This window comes from Myotis yumanensis, unplaced genomic scaffold (assembly GCF_028538775.1).
Source record: "Myotis yumanensis isolate MYYU_CA2020_CCGP unplaced genomic scaffold, mMyoYum1.0.hap1 SCAF_22, whole genome shotgun sequence".
Taxonomy (NCBI): domain Eukaryota; kingdom Metazoa; phylum Chordata; class Mammalia; order Chiroptera; family Vespertilionidae; genus Myotis; species Myotis yumanensis.
This window is the reverse complement of record NW_027223773.1, coordinates 243,216-261,708: the sequence shown is the minus strand read 5'-3', so window position 1 is coordinate 261,708 and position 18,493 is coordinate 243,216. Positions and strand designations below refer to the sequence as shown.

Sequence of the window (18,493 nt, the reverse complement as noted above, 5' to 3'; positions counted from 1 at the left end):
ACGGGCTTCCCTGAATCGCAAGGCTCGCTCAGCGCAGGCCCCAGCCCGCCCTCGGGCCGTTCTCACCGTAAGGTCGTCAGCACCCAGCACCCCCGCCCCCAGATCTGCTGGCCTCTGTGCATCCTCCATGGGACACTTTCACTTTCCACAGGTTCCAGGAAGTCTTTCTGGTAAAACGGAGTATGTATAACACGGCTCTCCTGCTAGCCCTCCCCGCAGGCGTGTAATGGGGGGGTGGGGGGCATGCGCAGGCGTGTAATGGGGGGGTTGGGGGGCTACGCACAGCTGCGGCCGTCTCCTTGCTCTCGGCCAGGGCCCGCTCCAGGTCGCTCAGGCTCTCCAGCCGGCTGCTCCGCTTCTTCCCGTTGGGCAAGGGCTCCTTCAACTTCCTCTGCTTCCGCTTTGATCCCAAAAGGCCGATGTCACAGCGAGGACACAGCACCTAACGAGGGGCACAGCACAAGCTCGTCCGCGGGCTTCAGACTCGGCCCACGAGCCCGGAGCCCGAGTGGTGGGGGGACCCACGTTTCTGACCGTCCAGCATTTTATCTGTGACAAGCGGCCCTGACTGGGGAGGGAAGACAGGGACGAAGGAGAAGAAGCAAATCTCGCCAAGCATGGACCTTGATTCCAGTCACAGACATGACCAGCCTCAGGCCATGAAAACAGAGTGAGCGACAGCCCTCCACGAGGCGCGCACGTGGCCAGCTCACTGTCTGCGGGCGGGAAAGTGCCATCTCAACACGACGAGGGGAGGGGGGAGGGAGACGACTTCCAGGAGAAAAAGCCCTTCCCTCCCCAGACACCGAGCACCCTCCTCACGGCGCCACAGACACGGGGCCGTGACGTCGCTCCAAGCTCAGGAGGAGCTCCCTGCTCTACTGAACAGCAGCGCGTGCAGCACAGATGGGTCCCAGCGAGCCCGGAGCGAGGTGTGCTGCGGCCGCTGCCCTTACCTCCAGGAGGGAGTACGGGGAGTCCTCCATCAAGAATGTGTTGGCAGCACATTCCTTCCAGGCCTGGACCTCAGCTACCAGGGACTCCAGCTGTGGCAGGGGGCTCAGGTGCACGGGGATGCAGCGGCCGCGTGTGACCAGCTCCACCAGCGTGTCCAACACGGGCACACGCCCTCCAGCCTAAACATCGAGAACAAGGAGAGCAACTCAGAAAAGCGAGAAAAGCCCGGGCCCACCCAAACGACGAGTCTGCGCAGTGAAGCCCAGCACGGTCCCTGCACGGACTTCCCGTTCTTGCTCTCAACAGACACACCGACACCCTCGGGCCTGTTTGACTGACCTGCAGGGCCTCCACATCCTGCAGCCAGTCCCTGGCTCTCTGCACCGAGTCCTTCAGAACCGCCCCGCTGGGCAGGTAGGCGGGGATCTCCTCCATCTCCTTCACGGCCGTGGCCAGGCTGGTCAGCGACTGCCGGGGCCTGGCAGAGAGAAGCAAGCTCTCAGCGTGTGCACGACGTCACTTCTCGTGGGGTTTCCCAGAGAAACGAGAAAAACCACCTCCAAGGAACCTCCGTAAACGGCAACCACCACCAGGTACTCCGTTAATTAGCTTAATGGCCGCCTAAGACGTAAGAGCATCTCAGTCACAGCAAAGCATCTCAGTTCTACTTACTCCTCGTTTTACGCGGGTACAACCGCACACTTCCACGCGAGGCTCACTCAGTGGTACTTTATGCTAAACTAGATAAGTGTCGACACACAGTTTCACTAAGAAAATTAAAATCATCTAGGATATCACCATATACAAATGTTTATCGAACTGTATACCTGAAGCCTGTATCATTTTATTAGCCAATGTCCCCCCAGCCAATTCAATTAAAAACCTTTAAAAATTCTCTAGGATGTCAACATGCCAAAAGCACCGCATGACAAACCCTTGCACTCTGCCAATGGCCGACCACCACGTTAGGATTACAAAGGTCTGTGACTTAGATTATTTCTTGTACTTTATGTTGTCAGCTGGACCCAAGGACCCCTCAGACAGACGGCAGGATGGCGGACAGTTTGCCGGGCCCAGTGCACGCTCAGGACAGACAAGGCGCTCGCGACTCCTCTGCGGCAGCCCCGCGTCCAGCCGGGCCCCTCATGCCACAGAACCAGCACGGGCTCAGACCTTCCTCTCTAAGGCCCCTTGGATATCATTCATTCGCTGAGTGAAACAACAGTTCCACCTATTTGTGAATATTTTCTCTCTCAAAGATGGTATCACATAGAAAAAGGCTAGAAAAGGCATGTCTATTTGAATGATTCCTTTCATAATCAGAAAAAAAAAAAAATTAACCTTCTTTTGTCCAACTTCCAAGCCAGCCCCAGTATCTCCCCGGTTTCTCCCTGCATCCCCATGCACAGCTGCAGCAGCCGAGGGCCGTCTGTCACCTGCCCAACCCCCCCACCCCGGGCCGCCCGCTGGCCGGCTCACCTGGCTCTGAGCAGGCTCTTGGCCTTGTCGTCCCAGTGCTCGGACACCGTGAGCAGCTCCTGGAGCCTGGCCATGGCTTTCTCCACGGCTGCATACGGGGCCAGGCCCACCCCCAGGTCTATGAGGCGCCTCATATCATCTAAGGTGAGGGAGCTGGGGTCCAGGCACGCCTGCTGCACTTCCTCCAGCCAGCGGGCCTGCTCCAGGCGGACGCGCACCTCCGCGAGCTGCGGGAGGTCCACGTCAAACTCAAAGCTGACGTCCAGCAGCTCCTGCAGCTCGGCCGCACGGGGCGCCTCCTCGGAGAGCAGCTTCTGGCTCTGCTGCTGGAAATCTTCCACGCGGCTCAGAAGGTCCTGAAAGCACCCAGGCTGCTGATCAGAGCTGTGATTTCAGTCAGTTTCTTTCCCACTTAGAACTCCCCGCGCATAGCAAGGCGCCCGTGTCATCTTGCTGGGTTTTAGGGAGAATTCGGTTAAATGAGGGAACACACGCTAACTGACCACTGAGACGAGGGACTCAAACAAGACCCTGACCAGCAGCCATGAGCAGCTGGCGGCGCTTTCCCTCCGCTGTGAGAGCCTCTATGCTCTCCCTGTACACAGCCCTCCGTGCCACTCGCAGCACCTTCAGGAAGACAACATAGCCAACTCCCCAGGCCTCCCGGCGCCGGGCCGTTACCTTCAGCAGCGGCGCCTGGCTGAGGGCGCAGGGGAGCGCGTACAGCTGCGCCACGAACTGCCGGAGCTCGCTCACCGTCAGCTGGTTCGGGGACTTTCCTCCCCCAGATCGGAATCTTTGGAGACACAGGCCGGGGAAGCCACGTGAGCACACACCCGCGGGGAAGCCACGTGAGCACACACCCGGCTCAGCCCACGAGGCCAGGGGTCCCCGGCACACACCTGGTCTGCCGTTTCCCGTTGAGCAGCTGCTGGGCGACAGAGGCACACTTCTCCGCGTCCTGCGTGACCAGGCGCAGGTGGCGCAGGAGGTCGTTGTCTGGGAATTTCTTCATCTCTGACTCTTCGATCAAAGCCTTCAAGCTGGCGAGGCCTGGGAATGAAGGAAAGGCGCCTCCTGTGGCCATCGCGTCCACACCCAGACGGACGTGCAGAGGGGAGCCCGCTTTCACCAGCTCTGCTCTGCAAGCAGCTGCGATGCTTCACATCCCTACCCGGTTACGCTCAGTGCGGGGTGTTCCCGACAAGTGCCCAGAGGTGCCCTTCAGCACGGAACCCTTCAGAGCGGAAACGCTGACATGGAAAGCAGCCGACTTATCAAAGCAAAGTCAGTGCCAACCCTGACGGAGCCGCACGCCTCCCTCCTGCACTCCCTCTGCAGCGGGCAGGGAGCGTGTGCTCACGGGCGGGGCCCAGTGCCGGCCCTGAACACCGAGGGCACAGCCCGTGCGGCTCAGCCAGGGAAGCGCGGCGACACTGAGGAGGCAGGAGGCTGATGAGAGAACAGGACCTGACAGCCAGCACTTCAGAGGTGCTGCCTTTACCGGGACGTCTTGTTAATAAAGACGTTTCCTAAGGTTCCGTGTAAAACGTGAAACACTTTTGTTTCTGAGACAAAGAGGTGAAGGTCACTCTGCTCCCTGCCATGTGGCCAGCAAGCAGCACCTCACGCACTGCCCCCCATCAGCCCCTCTGGGATGCAGGGGCGTCTCGGGTTAAACCACTCGGGTTAAACCTCCCCGGCTCCTGCTGGGTGAGCCGTGCGGCATGAGCCGGCGGCTGTGCTACCCGGCGTGGCTCCTGCCACCAGCCCCACCGCCAACCGCAGGTCCTTCCTGACACGCACTCTGCTTCTTGCTGATCTTTGCCTCCAGAGCTTCGTTCACGGTCACGGCCCATTCATTGTAGGACTCTGCTCGCAGCTTCAGCGCGTTCATCATGGGGTACAGGTCGTCCAGGGTGTATCTGTATCTGCAGCCGGACATGTGGGTTTGGAGAAAGTCAGATGCTTTACACGCAGTGTTTCAGCCCCGGCACAGGGATGTCACTGAGCTTTTGTTACAGATTTCGTGTTTCCCACAGAAAAAAGCCATCTTCTTAAAACAATTTTTTAAAAAACCTACTCACCGCAGCTTGTATTTGCCAGGAGGACAGGAGCACAGCTCGGGCACGTGGTGCAGGCACACCAGCAGGCCGGGCTTGCAGGCACACGACACGGCCGACATGAAGCACGTCGTCTTGCACTTTATGCACTGACGCTCGTCGTCCGGCAACAGCTCAAAGTCCATTCTTTCCGAATCAATTACTCCCTGGAATAAAGTGAGCTTGGGGTCTCCGCGGGACAGTGTGACCCACCAGCCCGGAGCCGAGCACGCAGTGGCTGCCGGACCACCACGCGCGCACAGACCCCACCGTGGGGAACACCAGGCGGCAAGGACCGCCAACACGGCGGCGTCTGCCTCACTCGTCTGGTGAGGGCCCGTCCTTGTTGGACGAGGCTACGTCCTTGTGTTTGGCCATTTTGATGTGAGAAAACAGTGATGAGCAGGATGACAAAACTCGAGAGCAGCTGCTTATTCTACTTCAAGGGGCAGAGGGCAGAGCCAAGGAAATGTGTGTGCTTTCAGCTTCAGGGGAAGAAGCTGGAGAACCCACGGAGGACCAGCACGAGGACAGGGAGGAGGGGGGCGAGCAGGACTGTGAGCAGGGCCTGCCGAGAGGGGCAGTGCCGAGTGGCACAGAGCCCTTCACCCCAAAAGTTATCTGAAGGGATCCCGTTCCCTGACAAGAACGAGTCACAATAGAGCATCTGCTAACGGAAAAGGTGTCAAGAAAAACCAAGGCTGAAGCCGTGAACTTCACCTGCAGCTGCTCCACGTGACAGCCAGACCCAGGACGCAGCTCGTCGGTGACAGAGCGAACCCTCACCTCCCTCCTCATCTGGGCCTGGATCCAAACCCAGCCTGAGTGAAGTCAGCTCATGGACCATCAGGCTCCTCTGTTTCACTCTTTTATTCTGTTTTTGTGGGGTTTTTAAAACTACTAGTATTTTAGAGAGCGAGGAAGGGAGAGAGACAGACAGACAGACACCTGTTGTTCCACTCATCCACATCCACTGGAAACTAGACTGACATGACGTTTATAAATGGTATTCAAGTGCCTAAGAACTTGGCTGAAACAGCACAACGCTGGGGTTCCAGAAGGCTCACCAGTTTGCGGACGGTCTCTCGGAGAGCTCGCTCGTCCTCGATCATGATGGCCATGTCCTTCTGGACAGTGGAAGCCACGACCACGTCCAGCACGCCGGCCTTGGCGGCCATGCGGCAGATCATCTCGTCGTGGGAGAACACGCAGTAGCGGTGCAGCAGGCGGTAGTGCTCCACGCACTGGCGGCCCAGGGGCAGCTGGGGGACAGGAAAGCACATGAGCCACCTTCCTGCTGCCAAGGGTGCCGACCTCGTTACCCAATCACCCAAGGTTGCCGTCTGGGTCCTGCAGATCACGTATCAGCTCTAGGAGCCTGGGGCCTCTTTAAATCTTTGCATCTCCAAGACCTGGCATATGAGTCGCCTTCATTAAAAAGTCACTTACAAAGCCCCAATGTATTAACAATGCATCACTGTTCACAAGGTAAAACCTCATGGGAAATACGGATTTACACATTTTCTGAAGCAGCTGTGCTGAGCGGGGCGTGGCTAACGTCCTTCAGGGACAGAAATGCTCCAAACGACACCGAATAGTTACAGGTGCAGGAGCCTCATCGCTCAGAAGCCACGAGCAGCGTCGGCATCGTCAGAGCTAACGTCACACGTAAGTCAGACACCTTGGTGAGTGAGCAGCATGAACACGGACATAAAACCCTGCTCACAAGTAACTGAGGCCAAAGGCGCCCCTACAACTGCTGCTGGGGACACTGAGGTAGTGCTCAGCACGGACCCGTCTTAAGGCTGGACTGTCATCGGTTTGCAATGAGATACTGAGCTGCAGTCAAAATGTAAATCAAGAGACTCTCTGTTGAGTCTTTTACACAAGAAACAACTGTCCACGGAACCGAGCAGAGGGCTCAGTACAGGCCGGACGTGCAATCCAAGCACAACGTGTGCGAGCGCCCGGTCTCGCGGGCGGGCAACTACCGGCAGACCAGGCTTCCTTCCGAGTGGCAACAGGTTAATCAAGCAACTGCCCGCAGAGCGTTCTGCACTCGAGACTGAGGCAGAGGCATCGCCCTACCCAGTCCACCGTGCAGAAGTTGACGGCCTCGGCGAAGTTAAAGCCTTGGTTGAAGCCGCTGTGGTAGGCCCTCGGGAACGTGATCACAAACTCCCCGGCGCACTGGTTCGTCCGGTAAACCTGCGGGACACACGGGAGGTTCAGTGACGTGCTCACGGAAGACCATCTGGACTAGACTGGACTAGACTCCTCGAAGGGTGGCTTTCCACTAATCAAAAGTGAGCCAGAAAAAACAGCACACACCACTGTGGCAGAACACAGGACAGAGCAGTGCCCCAGCCACAGGGCTGTGGGGGGTCTGAAAGAAATCATGGCTACATCCCGGATCAGGACTCATCTTTCTAATGCAGCCACGGTGAAGAGTGTCCTATGTCATTAAACCAAAACAGGCTGCTGGTTCGATTCCCGGTCAGGGCACACACCTAGGTTGTGGGCTCAATCCCCAGTGGGGGCGTGCAGGAGGCAGCAGATCCATGATTCTCTCTCATCATTGATGTTTCTACCCCTCTCTCTCTCTTCTTTCCTCTTTCTCTCAAATCAATAAAAAAGAACGTATTTTTTAAAATAAGCTCAGCCTGGCCCGGCCGGCGTGGCTCAGCTGGTCGTGGTGTTGCCTGTGGCGCTGTCTGCATCCCAGGGGACTCTGCTCCCCCACAGGCACGCATCTCCTGAACTCTAGGGTTCCCATGAGACATGCAACCAGGGGTGCAGTGAGCAGTAGCTCATCCCAGACTCACCCCTCGAGCCTGACTTCGATGCCCCCTTTCCCGTCAGCCAAGCAGCCATGCCGTCTCTCTCTTCCTCTAGCCTAAGCCCTCCCTTGTAACACATCCCCAGCTTAATAAACAAGCTCTCAACAACAATAGATCAACAGGTAGACAGATAAATTAATAACATGTTATTTTCAGTTCGTCATTGAAAATTAAGATCCTATAGGTTCAATAAACCATTTTTTAGAGCAGGGACGGAGTGTGGATTTCTGATTATAACAGAATCTAGCCTTTTCCCCAGGGGTTTATACTGACATGTCACGTGTACTATTTAAGGTTTTGTCTTGTTGCAGAAAGGAACGAGGTATAAATGAAAGGAGAATTAAGCGGTGAAGCTGCGTGACTGTGAATGGATGGACACACAGAGAAAGCCTCTTATGGCCGAGGATCCTCAGTGCCGTACCAAACGCACCCAACAGCGTCGCCGGCCAGGCGTCCCCCAACCCCCGCGATACCCAGCGCCCCCGGGTGTGAAGCAAGAGGAGGGCTGAGACGTACAGGCACTTCATGCGTCATCAGGGTGTTGGGGTTCATGATGGTCACCAGCTGGTGCAGCAGGTCCGGCTGGGACACGAAGAGCTCGGGCGCCAGCCTCTTCATGACGCTCTCCAGCTGCTCGGCCGCGTACCCGGGGACGCCGTACCAGGTTTTGGGCTCACCCCTGGGAACAGATTAGAAAAACCAATCCATCTCAAAAAACATGCAACCATGACCCTTCAGTCGCTTCTTCAAATCACACACATTCACAGAATCAACCTGCAACATCAACACGGCCAGGCAGTCCCCACAGGACGCGCACCCTGGGGACACCTGGGGACACGGGTCTGACCGTCCGTGTGGGTGCGTTTTCCCTCCAGGCACGGAGGCTGAACATGGGCTTTCCCCCGAGATCCCTGTCCTCCCCCCTTCGTCTGACCCTTCAGAAATGCAAGTCTCTAGAATCCCTGGGAATATCAGGTGTCACGCAGTGTAGGATATTGGGTTGCCACAATTTCCTAGGCTGACAAGGAAGGACAGCTCTCCATCTCCCTTTACCTTGTCCATTCCGACAGGGAGCAAACACCACTAAGGCAATTAGCATCCTAAAGAGCTTATTCTTCAAAGCACTTTACGCTGCCCAACAGTGACCCTGAGCACCCCTGTGAGGTATGGTAAATGCAACCCTCATGTTACAGCTCCGAGCCCTTGCCTAGGCCCCAGGGAAGCAGGACAGAGAGGCTACCACTATATGACTAGCCCTTTCTGACTACATCCTTCCGTTCCTGGTGGTGGGATTTACTGAGTGACAGATCTTCAAATATCTTGTTCTTAGAAAAGAAGGGAAATGCGGAGGGGAGGACAGAGGGGGAAATGGCTCTGGATGAAGAGTTGAAAAGCTGCCTCAGCCTTCCCCCCTCCTGTGGCGGGGCCCACTGGACTGTGTGGCGAGGCCAGAATCAGCACCACAAACAGCAGCGGGAAGTCCCAGGAGCTGGAGGGCACCGCGTGCCTACCCTCCACACGCCACACGCCCCCAAAGGTACAGAGGGGCTGCCACAGGAACCCCGAGGCTCCGCTCAGCCCTCCGGGAGGAGAGCCTTTGACAACTGGCTCCCCTCCCCTCAGAAACACGTCAGACTTGAAAACAGCGTGTGCGCAATCTCGGGCTCCTGGGCTCCCTAGAAATACTTCAGAGCCACTCCTTAACTCGTTAGGACGCCTGTTCCAACAGCAGGGAAAAATCTTAAGGAAAAAAAACGTAGGTCATCACTCTTCATACACAGCTAAGAGATGTGTCAGTCAAGAGCTGAGACATCCGAGGGGAGGACTCACCAGTGCAGGTAGTTGATGGAGTAGCTCCAGTGGTCCTCGATGTGCCAGCAGAAGGAGGAGAAGCACATGCCCACGTACAGCCAGGGCAGCTTCATGCCGCAGATGTCGGCCGTGATGTGGGCCAGGACCGACTGCTCCATCACCGGCATGTTGTTCAGGTTCCAACCGCTGTCCAGATATTCCTACGGACAGGTCAAGACCACGAGGCTCAGCCACAGCAGGCGCACATCTTACAACTGCTTGTTTAAAACGACGGTGAAAGCAGTCTCCTTCCAAATAAAAACGCCGGGTGGGAGGGAGAAGCCACTCTGCTGACCCTCGGACGCCACAGGCGGCTTCTGGCATTTTATACAAACGGACTCCCACAGCACAGGCTGGTGTGCCCACCCCCTCCTTATGTGACTACAAAAGAGCACAGACAACACGAGTGGTTTTGCATAAAGTTAAAAAAATGGGCACATGACTCTAAGGTGCTGCAGCCAGGACAGTGCTGTGGGGGAGGGGTCGTCTGAGACGGGAGGTGGGGAGCAGAGGGCAGGAGCAGCTGCGGGGAGAACGGGGTGACATCATGGATCTTCCTGTGCTGCTAGACGGAGTATTCAACTGGGGAAAACTCATCAAGCTGCACATGTAGTTGTGGACTTTTCTGTGCAAATAGATTTCAAGGAAGTTGAGCCCCCGAAAAGATCTGACTTCTTACTAGGATAGAACAGAAACCATGCTAGGAACTTGCTAGTGGGGAAAATAATGGACTCAAACTTTAAAATTCAGCCCTGACCGGTTTGGCTCAGTGGATAGAGCGTCGGCCTACGGACTGAAGGGTCCCAGGTTCAACTCCGGTCAAGGGCATGTACCTTGGTTGCGGGCACATCCCCAGTGGGGGGCGTGCAGGAGGCAGCTGATCGATGTTTCTCTCTCATCGATGTTTCTAACTCTCTATCCCTCTCCCTTCCACTCTGTAAAAAATCAATAAAATATATTTTAAAAAATAAATAAATAAATAAAATAAAATAAAATTCAAAGACAAGTATGTCTGGCCCCAATCCCTCAGATTTCCTTCAGAAAGAGAAAGCCAGGTTAGAGCGCCTGTAGGCCAAGGGAGCGAAGTCACTGTCCCATGTCGTCCCCGTGCAGTGGCACAGCGGGGACTAAGATTACTTGTGGGTTCTTCCTATTTTTCTTGAAATCATTGAAAACCTGGTACTTAAGGTTTTCCTGAAAGTAGTCACCAATCGCTTCCAGCCAACCAACCGGACACGGAACCAACAGCCCGAGTCCCAAGCGGCATCGATTGCAGGGAGGCTGCCACTGGCCCAGGATGCCGCCCCGCAGGGCAGGCACAAGCTCACTAGCAGGTCCTCGAAAGGCAGGCGCTGCCCCTGCACCCACCTCCTCCTCGGGGGAGAGTTCGACCTTCCCGTCGCGGACGGGGAAGCCACTGCCAAACTCCTTGGAGGCGATATCGGCTCCGTACTCGACGGTGACGTCTTCCTCAATCGTGCTGACCAGCCGCCAAAATTCCTTCTCAACCAGTTCAGTGGGGACCATCTGGAGACAAAACCGTAATCAGCAGGAGAAGAAATGCATTTCCGCAGACACGCACGGCCGGCGGCCAGCCTGACCAGGTGCTTAGGACCCCACCTACGGGACATGGTTCTCTCTGTTCCGCCTTGGAGTCCAGACAGTCCCGCTATTTCGTTACTAAAGGAGTAACGAGGGTTAAGCATTCATATTTCTGGCCCTGGCCAGTGTGGCTCAGTGGATAGAGCGTAGTCCTGCAACTGAAGGATCCCGGGTTCGACTCCGGTCAAGGGCACATGCCCGGGTTGCAGGCTCGATCCCCAGTGTGGGGCGTGCAGGAGGCAGCCGATCAATGTTTCTCTCTCATCATGGATGTTTCTATCTCTCTCCCTCTTTCTTCCTCTCTGAAATCAATAAAAATATATTTAAAATAATAATAATAATAATTTTTAAAAAGTCAACCAGAGACAGAAGAGGCCACGGACAAGCCGGCAGGGCTGGGTGAGCAAACACCTGGGCAACAACGCACAAGGGGCCAGAGAAGGGAAAGGCGGCGCATCACCAGGAGCCGTAACCCCACTAAGTAAGCAAACACTCGTGACGTCAGTGACGTCAGTGACGTCAGGGGCCGTGAATGACCAGCAGCGATCTGAGTCCGTCACCTCCCACGAACACGGTCCGGCGGCAGGACCAGCGTGCGGAGGCCCCGGCCACACTTCCCCGAGGGGAGAAGAGCGCCGCTCAAGATCCACAATTAGGCCAGAAGCCTTTAATGCTTGTGCTCCCGTACGAGCGTGAAATGCTGGGCGAAGCACGCGATGCTCCTCCATGAATAAGCGCAATTTCAGTGTATAAACGCGTTTCCAATGCACAGCGCACTTAGTGGCACACGGATTGGTCATTCAATAAATTTTGTGAATTTTTCTTTAAATTACATTTGCTGAGCTGAGAGGATTATTGGAGATTTCCTGTATTGATATTGTTACTGCTGCTGTGCAATTTGTGTGGCAAAATCTCTATCTCTAGAGAAATCAAATGAAAAACTGGAATGCATCTTAACATTTTGTTGAATTTTAATACCACTAAACAATTACAGGTGTCCCTGTGCACGACCATGGCGACCAGAGGAAAGTGCCATCCAAATGTGCCTTCAGACCCACCTTTTCAAAAAGTTATTAAAATCCTCAATCAAAGCAGTATGTATGTACATACGTGGACTGGCATGTTGAAGTAGTCGGACTTGAACGCATCTGCCATTTCCCCAAAGGTACGGAGGGTATAGTCTCTGGCTGCTTGCTCAAAGCCAAATGCTTCTTGTGGCTTACTACACTCCTGCCCAAAAAATAATAATAATTTATACATATACATACATACACACACACACACACACACACCCCCCAAAAAGCAGATTACTAAAATGCTTAAGTAATATAATTCCACTCATTTAAAACAGAAAAAAGTCTGGGTGAATATACATCAAAACGTTAGCCATGGTGACCTACAGGTTATAAAATCACTTTGTTGAAGTCGTTCAGTGTTTAAGAATTTCTGCCAAGAGCACAGTGTTTTATTCAGTGGAAAAGCTTCAAGTGTCGTGATTAACCTCCTCCTGCTTCCTGCTCCGGCTCAGCCGTGAGAAGACGCCTCCCTGTGCAGAGGCAGCCCAGTTCCTCTGGGACATGATCCCCAAGGCCAGGTCTGACCCAGAGGCAGCACAGCGCTCGCACGTCTGCCCGCCCGGCTGTCCCTCCTCACCTGGGCCACGCACTTCGGACACCGCCAGTCTCCCTTGGGCACGTCGTGCAGGGGCGGCACCAGGCAGAAGGTGTGGTAGCTGTCGTCACACCCGTCACACAGGAGCAGCCGGTCCTCGTCGCTGCCGCTGCCGCACAAGAGGCAGACGTACAGGTCCACCTGCAGCCAGGACAGGGCACCGGCACGTGAGTCCTTCGGCCTTTGTGAGACTCTAAGAACTAACGGGTCACAGGTATGACCCAGCCTGTCCCTGCTGCGAACGACGTCCCCCCTCACCCCCCGACCCTGTGCACACACAGGCCGCCCGGCACCTGCTCCCCACGCCTCCCTTTTCCTTCTGAGCTGGAAGTTAGAAAACACCTGCTTGATTTTTTTAAAAATGTATCTGAATTCATTTCAGAGAGAGGAAGGGAGAGGAAGAGATAGAATGTCAATGATGAGAGAGAATCATGGATCGCTGCCTCCTGCACGCCCCCCACTGGGGATCCAGCCCACAACCTGGGCCTGTGCCCTGACTGGGAATCCAACCGTGACCTCCTGGTTCATACCAGGTAGGTCGACGCTCCACCCCTGACCCACACCGGCCGGGCAGCACCCGCTTGGGTTTGATTGGCTTTCAGCGCGTCTGGAGGAGCTCGTGACCCTGAGCAATTCTGAGCCACCAGCTCCCCGCCTCGGTGCTCAGGTACCCGTGTGCCTCCTCACTTATAAGCTCATACGATAAACTGACTCGAGGAGGCCTTTCCACTGTCAGACACCGAGCTAGCAGCCTAAGCACGAAGGATGCACTCGGGGGGGAGTGTTAACGATGTCACTCACAGCACTGGTGGTTTTCTTAGGTCGACTCTTGGGTTTCTCCCTCTCACTTTCCAGAAGGTGCTCTTTCTTCTCAATGGGTTCTTGCTTAATGCTGCTCTTCATGTCTTTCTCTGCAAGAAGTCGTCCACGTTAGCTCCTCCTGTGCTGTGCTCCGCCTCCTCGCCCCTCCTTCCCTCCAAACGCACACGGGACATGAACACGGCCTCATGTTTCTTCCCGCTCAGCAGCAGTGACGCCCAGCGTACTGCGTTCAACTCATGAGGATAAAATGCAAACTCTCACCCCATTTATATCCAAGATGTGGGTACAGATGCTGCTCAGATTTGTAACCGTTTAAAACAACATGTACTGAGGGTGAGGGAGGCAGAAGAGGGTGAAGGGGAAGATGGAAATGGAAGGAGACTGGGCTGGTGAATGGGGTGAAGACATAATACAAGACGCAGAGGATGGATTAGAGACCTGTACCTGAACCCTACGTAACTTTACTAGCCAATGTCACCCCAGTAACTTCAGTAAAAAAGTAAAACCACCACCGACAAAACACACACTGTGTCAAGGAAGCCCTCGTGGCCCTGCCTGCCAGAGCCTGCGCCCTGCCCGCGGGCCTCCTGCAAATGGACAAGCCTCCACGACCACCTGCCTCACCTCCCACTGCCTGTTCCAGGAACTGTGGCGAAAACAGAGCTGCATGAACTACCCTGTGGTGGGCACCGTGCTAAATGCTTTCCATAAACCACTAACCCTTTGCAACAAATCCATTCCAAAGACAAGAAAACACATTAAAGGCCGTCAAGGAATCTCTCTAAGGTCATAAACCAGTCAGTGGCCGAGCCAGGGCTGGGTCTGTGTTTTTAAAAATCACTCCCCATTACACGCACTGCCTCCGCTCACTCGACCATCACCAGGAACCAGGTCCGTGACTGCCTGTCCAGGACACAGGACTCCCCCTGCGAGTCCCAAGCCTACACCTCAGTGCCTGGCATCCAGCAAGGCCAGGCAAACGACTTTCCACCAAAATTCAGACTCAGAGCAGGTCTGCCTGCCCAGTGGAAACACACCTGTCGGACATGCAGCCCAGGCACAGACCACTGCTCTTGCGTTTCAGAGCAGCAGCTACACGCCCAGGTGCCCACCTGCCTGTTAGCTGGCGCTTCACGAGGAGAAGCACCTTAACCCAGCGATGCCGAGGGAACAGCTGCCCCGTGTTCTCTTCATAACAAACAAACCACGGCTTTCACTTGCTGCCTCTGCACAGCTTCCTTACCGTTCTCATACTTCGGAGTCGGGCAACCCATTCGACGTCTCAGGTTGTGAGTTCTGGCTTCTGTTGTCTCTTCTGGTTCTATTTTAATGTTCATGGCCTTGAAAACAGTTGTCACACACGTAAATATATCCTTTAAAAACAATAACTCTCAACTCCACCTGGAGCCTCAAAGTGGCTACCATCCCATAAACTGTTTATTAACATGGTATCCAAACGTCCCTCTCCGCCCTCGAGATGCGGAAGCTTGGTCCTCCTTGTGGGTCCTCACGCTCCCCTCAGGGCTGCTGACAGTCAAGGCTCCCTCCCCCTTTTGCGGAAACACGAGAAAAACAGCTTCACTCTTATCTAATGTCTCTATTTTTGTAAAGGCCCTGGTCAAACTGGCTCCGTGGTTAGAGCCCGGCCTGCGGATGGGAGGGTCCCGGGTTTGATTCCCGGCCAAGGGCACATACCGTGGTTGCAAGTTTCTCAGCCCCATTGGGGTGCATGTGGGAGGCAACCAGTCAGTGTGTCCCTAAGAAAAAAACATCCTCAGTTGGGATTTTTAAAAGTTCTCTCCAGCCTCCCCTCTCCTCGCTCCCTCCGAGGCGACGGAGCCCAGGGCCGCGTGTGGACGCCCATCTTCCCAGGACTGTTAACAAGCAGCCATCCGTCCAGGCAGCAGCAACCAGAGCGAGTTCGGGGACTCCCCATCCTCCGGCAGCACAGTCCCCAAATACAGAAGCGAGAGCACACCCGGACCCTCTGCACACCAAGGAGGCTGGAGACCGAGAGAGCCCGCGTGGGACAGACGGAACCCGGTCAGACGGACGCGCACAGGCTCTCACCTCTGCTCGCATGCGCTTTGCTCGCCGGGCGGGGGGGCAGGTTTCCACGGGCTGCACTGACTGCCTCTGGGGGATGTCATGTGGCTTGTACTCCTTGTCCTTCGTGTCTGTGGCCAGGTTTGGCTTCTGCAGACACTAGAATAAAACACAAGAATCCCCCCCTTTTTAAATCTTAGACAATTTCACTGGAATTTTTAAAGGTCTATTTAGCAATTACTTATTACATACATACAGGCCTGCAATTTTTAAAAATCTAAATAAACACAAAGTCCACACTTGCCAGCCTCTCTCTCACACACACACACACACACACACACACACACACACACACACACAACCAAGCAGTGTCTTACAAGCAGTGTCTTCCACACACAATCAAGGCCTTTCATTCCCCGTGGAGACAACGTGCGGATCATCAGTGAAACACGACAGCGTCAGGCCACCCGACACTCACCCGCAAACTGTCTCCGGACAAGAACAGGTTGTAGGGGTGGAGGATTCGCTCGTAGTGCCCTCTGATGTGGGAGCCCACGGCTTTGCCAGGAGCAAACCCCATCTTGGTGGCAATTTTGGTCCATTTTCTATCCTTGCAAACAACTGCAAATCCACCTTCTTCTGCAACTAACTGTTCAATGAAATAGCAAGAGAAATCAGAGACCCCTCCACGGACACCCCTGCTAATTCCCTCGTGCCGACGTGTGACTCCAAAGCACAGTGCTCTCGGCCGTGGTGATCTCCAAAGACACACTTCCTAAGCCAAAAGAAAACACACACACACACGACCTCTTTAAAGAATCCTTCCCAACTCCCAACCTAAGCATATGCCCTGACGGAACCCAACTCGCAAGCTTTAGGTGTAGGGATGATGCTCCAACCAACTGAGCCACCGGCCAGGGCTACACTGTTATTTTTAAGCTAGAAAATTAAAACATCGCTTTTGATAGCATACTCCATAATCGTTCTGCACCCCAAAAGCTACTTCCCTCTCTGGGGTGAAGCACTAGATTAACAATGAAATCTCTCTCTAAAGAAAGGGTCCGACTCAGTGACCCTTTAATCTCCACAAGCTAAAAGTCGGGAGGAAGGCAGTGTGTTTGTAGGAAGAACGGAGACTTAAGGCTGGAACCTTAAGTTAAGGTGTTAAATGACTCGGGCTTCTTAGCTCGGTCAGTTTTCTCTGAGCTCAGTCGTCCTTCCTCTATAATAAAAGCCTACCATGCACATTGTCCCCTTGGGCGGAGTTCAACCGCTCGCTATGATGTGCGCTGACCCCTGCGGACTGAAGGGTCCCGGGTTCGATTCCGGTCAGGGCACATGCCTGGGGTATGGGCTCAATCCCCAGTGGGGGGCGTGCAGGAGGCAGCCAACTGACAATTCTCTCTCATCATTGATGTTTCTCTCTCTCTCTCTCTCTCTCTCTCTCTCTCCCTTCCTCTCTGAAACCAATAAAAATATATTAAAAACAAAAACAAAACACGGGTGGCAGCAAAATATTTCACAAAATAAGGCTTTAAAGATCTGCCAAGTAAGAGCCCAATCAACTCAGCTGAATGAAGAATTTCATTTGACACATTTTAACCGTAAGTTTGAGCCTTAAGCAAAGAAGACCCATCCTCCTGTCAGGACGAGGACTCCATGGGAGACGCCCATTCGCCTTTACCTTGTTGAGCTGAAACAAGTCCAGGATCTTCCTCTCCACGTGCGGGATCTTCAGAGTACTTCCCTGCAGCTCCCAGTACTTCGCAATCTGGTCCAGGAAATTCAGTTTCACACGGGTTTGAGCCTAAATGTCAAAGAATTGTGTTTCAATCTAATGTTAAGGTCTTTTCATTCTTACAATATTTAAGTGCAAGAACACTTTTGAATTCAATAGGGAAACTATCAAAAAGATACAAAATAAAACTGGTTAAATAATTAAATATTAACTCAACAAAAATTTAATTCCACTCCTACCGTGTGCCAGCAGAAGGGAAGCACCCAGTAAGGCCTCCCCAGCACCTGCGGGATCTGCACCCAGTAAGGCCTCCCCCGCACCTGCGGGATCTGCACCCAGTAAGGCCTCCCCCGCACCCGAGGGCTATGAAAGTGCTTCCTACAAGGGCACGGGAAGCAGTGCTGTTATGACAAGTAAGCTTCCATATGCTCCCCTCCATCTTTTTACCATGTAGGCACTTTAAAGACCTTCCCAACACCTTCCCAGGCCTCAGAGCTATGCCTATCTCCTGTCTTCCGAGTTCAACTCAAAAATGCACATCGAGTACCACCACCACCAGGACCCACAGAACCCAGTGGACACCCGTGCCCACTAAGTGAAGAATGTTTGCTCAGTAGAGAAAAACAAAATATGGTTTCGTTCAAAACAAAAACCAGATCGACAAACCATGACGGCAAACACCCTGCCTCCTCCGTTACCCACCCCAAGCCCCGCGCGCCCTGCAGTTAGGGCCTCCGCAGACGGCGCTGAGACACACCGCTCCTCTCTAGAGCCCCTGCTCACTCCTCGGGAAACAAGTGCCAGCAAACTGGGGTGAGATGTGCATTTGGGAGAAGCCAGAGCTGAAGGTCTCTCCTTTAGATGGTTCTCAAAGGACATTCCTTCACAACCCAAATTCGAGGGGTTGCCACCAAATGTGGATTGAATGAAAGAACCGGCCAACCAGGGACGGAAATCGGTTTTCAATGAAAATGGGTTTGCTGCGAAGGCCTCGTTGCCACTTTCTTGACTATGATTTTCAGTGATTTGGCCATATTTCAGTTTCACTAAAACCACTAGCCCTGTGGGGGAGCCTTTTGCCAGGGGCTCCCCTCCTCCACCCAAGACCCAGGCACCAGCGCAGCAGTGAAGACAGTACCTCCAACTCGTTCAGCCTCTGGATCCGGGGCGTGAAGTGAAGCTTGTCGACATCACATGCAAACGGTGGCTGCCAATCCTGGGGATGAAGCAAAGGCTTTTGTTACAAGAATTTATAATTCTGGCATTTTAAACATCGTTTTCAATTAAAACCCTGGGTCCTAGGGTTTCAGTGGATACTTCTAGGTTCTTTCCTTTCCTTTCCAATCGTATTCACTATAAACAAGACCCCCATGCCCTTAGGGAAG

At 54.2% G+C, this 18,493-nt stretch overlaps 1 protein-coding gene across 2 annotated transcripts in view; it reads right to left on the bottom strand.

Moving 5' to 3' along the window:
- KDM5B (lysine demethylase 5B) overlaps nt 1–18,493 on the bottom strand; it is a 35,264-nt gene that overhangs the window by 5,770 nt on the left and 11,001 nt on the right. For both annotated transcript variants that reach the window (XM_070401390.1, XM_070401391.1), the window contains exons 2-22: nt 18,247–18,324; nt 17,055–17,177; nt 15,849–16,019; nt 15,395–15,529; nt 14,568–14,664; nt 13,304–13,413; nt 12,485–12,643; nt 11,942–12,061; nt 10,598–10,756; nt 9,209–9,390; nt 7,895–8,057; nt 6,627–6,746; nt 5,606–5,800; nt 4,524–4,705; nt 4,243–4,367; nt 3,339–3,489; nt 3,118–3,232; nt 2,437–2,792; nt 1,297–1,435; nt 957–1,136; nt 284–442 (exon numbers count right to left, since the gene is read on the bottom strand). In XM_070401390.1, the coding sequence (XP_070257491.1) occupies nt 284–442; nt 957–1,136; nt 1,297–1,435; nt 2,437–2,792; nt 3,118–3,232; nt 3,339–3,489; nt 4,243–4,367; nt 4,524–4,705; nt 5,606–5,800; nt 6,627–6,746; nt 7,895–8,057; nt 9,209–9,390; nt 10,598–10,756; nt 11,942–12,061; nt 12,485–12,643; nt 13,304–13,413; nt 14,568–14,664; nt 15,395–15,529; nt 15,849–16,019; nt 17,055–17,177; nt 18,247–18,324 (3,219 nt within the window). The remainder of the gene's footprint in view (nt 1–283; nt 443–956; nt 1,137–1,296; nt 1,436–2,436; nt 2,793–3,117; nt 3,233–3,338; nt 3,490–4,242; nt 4,368–4,523; nt 4,706–5,605; nt 5,801–6,626; nt 6,747–7,894; nt 8,058–9,208; nt 9,391–10,597; nt 10,757–11,941; nt 12,062–12,484; nt 12,644–13,303; nt 13,414–14,567; nt 14,665–15,394; nt 15,530–15,848; nt 16,020–17,054; nt 17,178–18,246; nt 18,325–18,493) is intronic.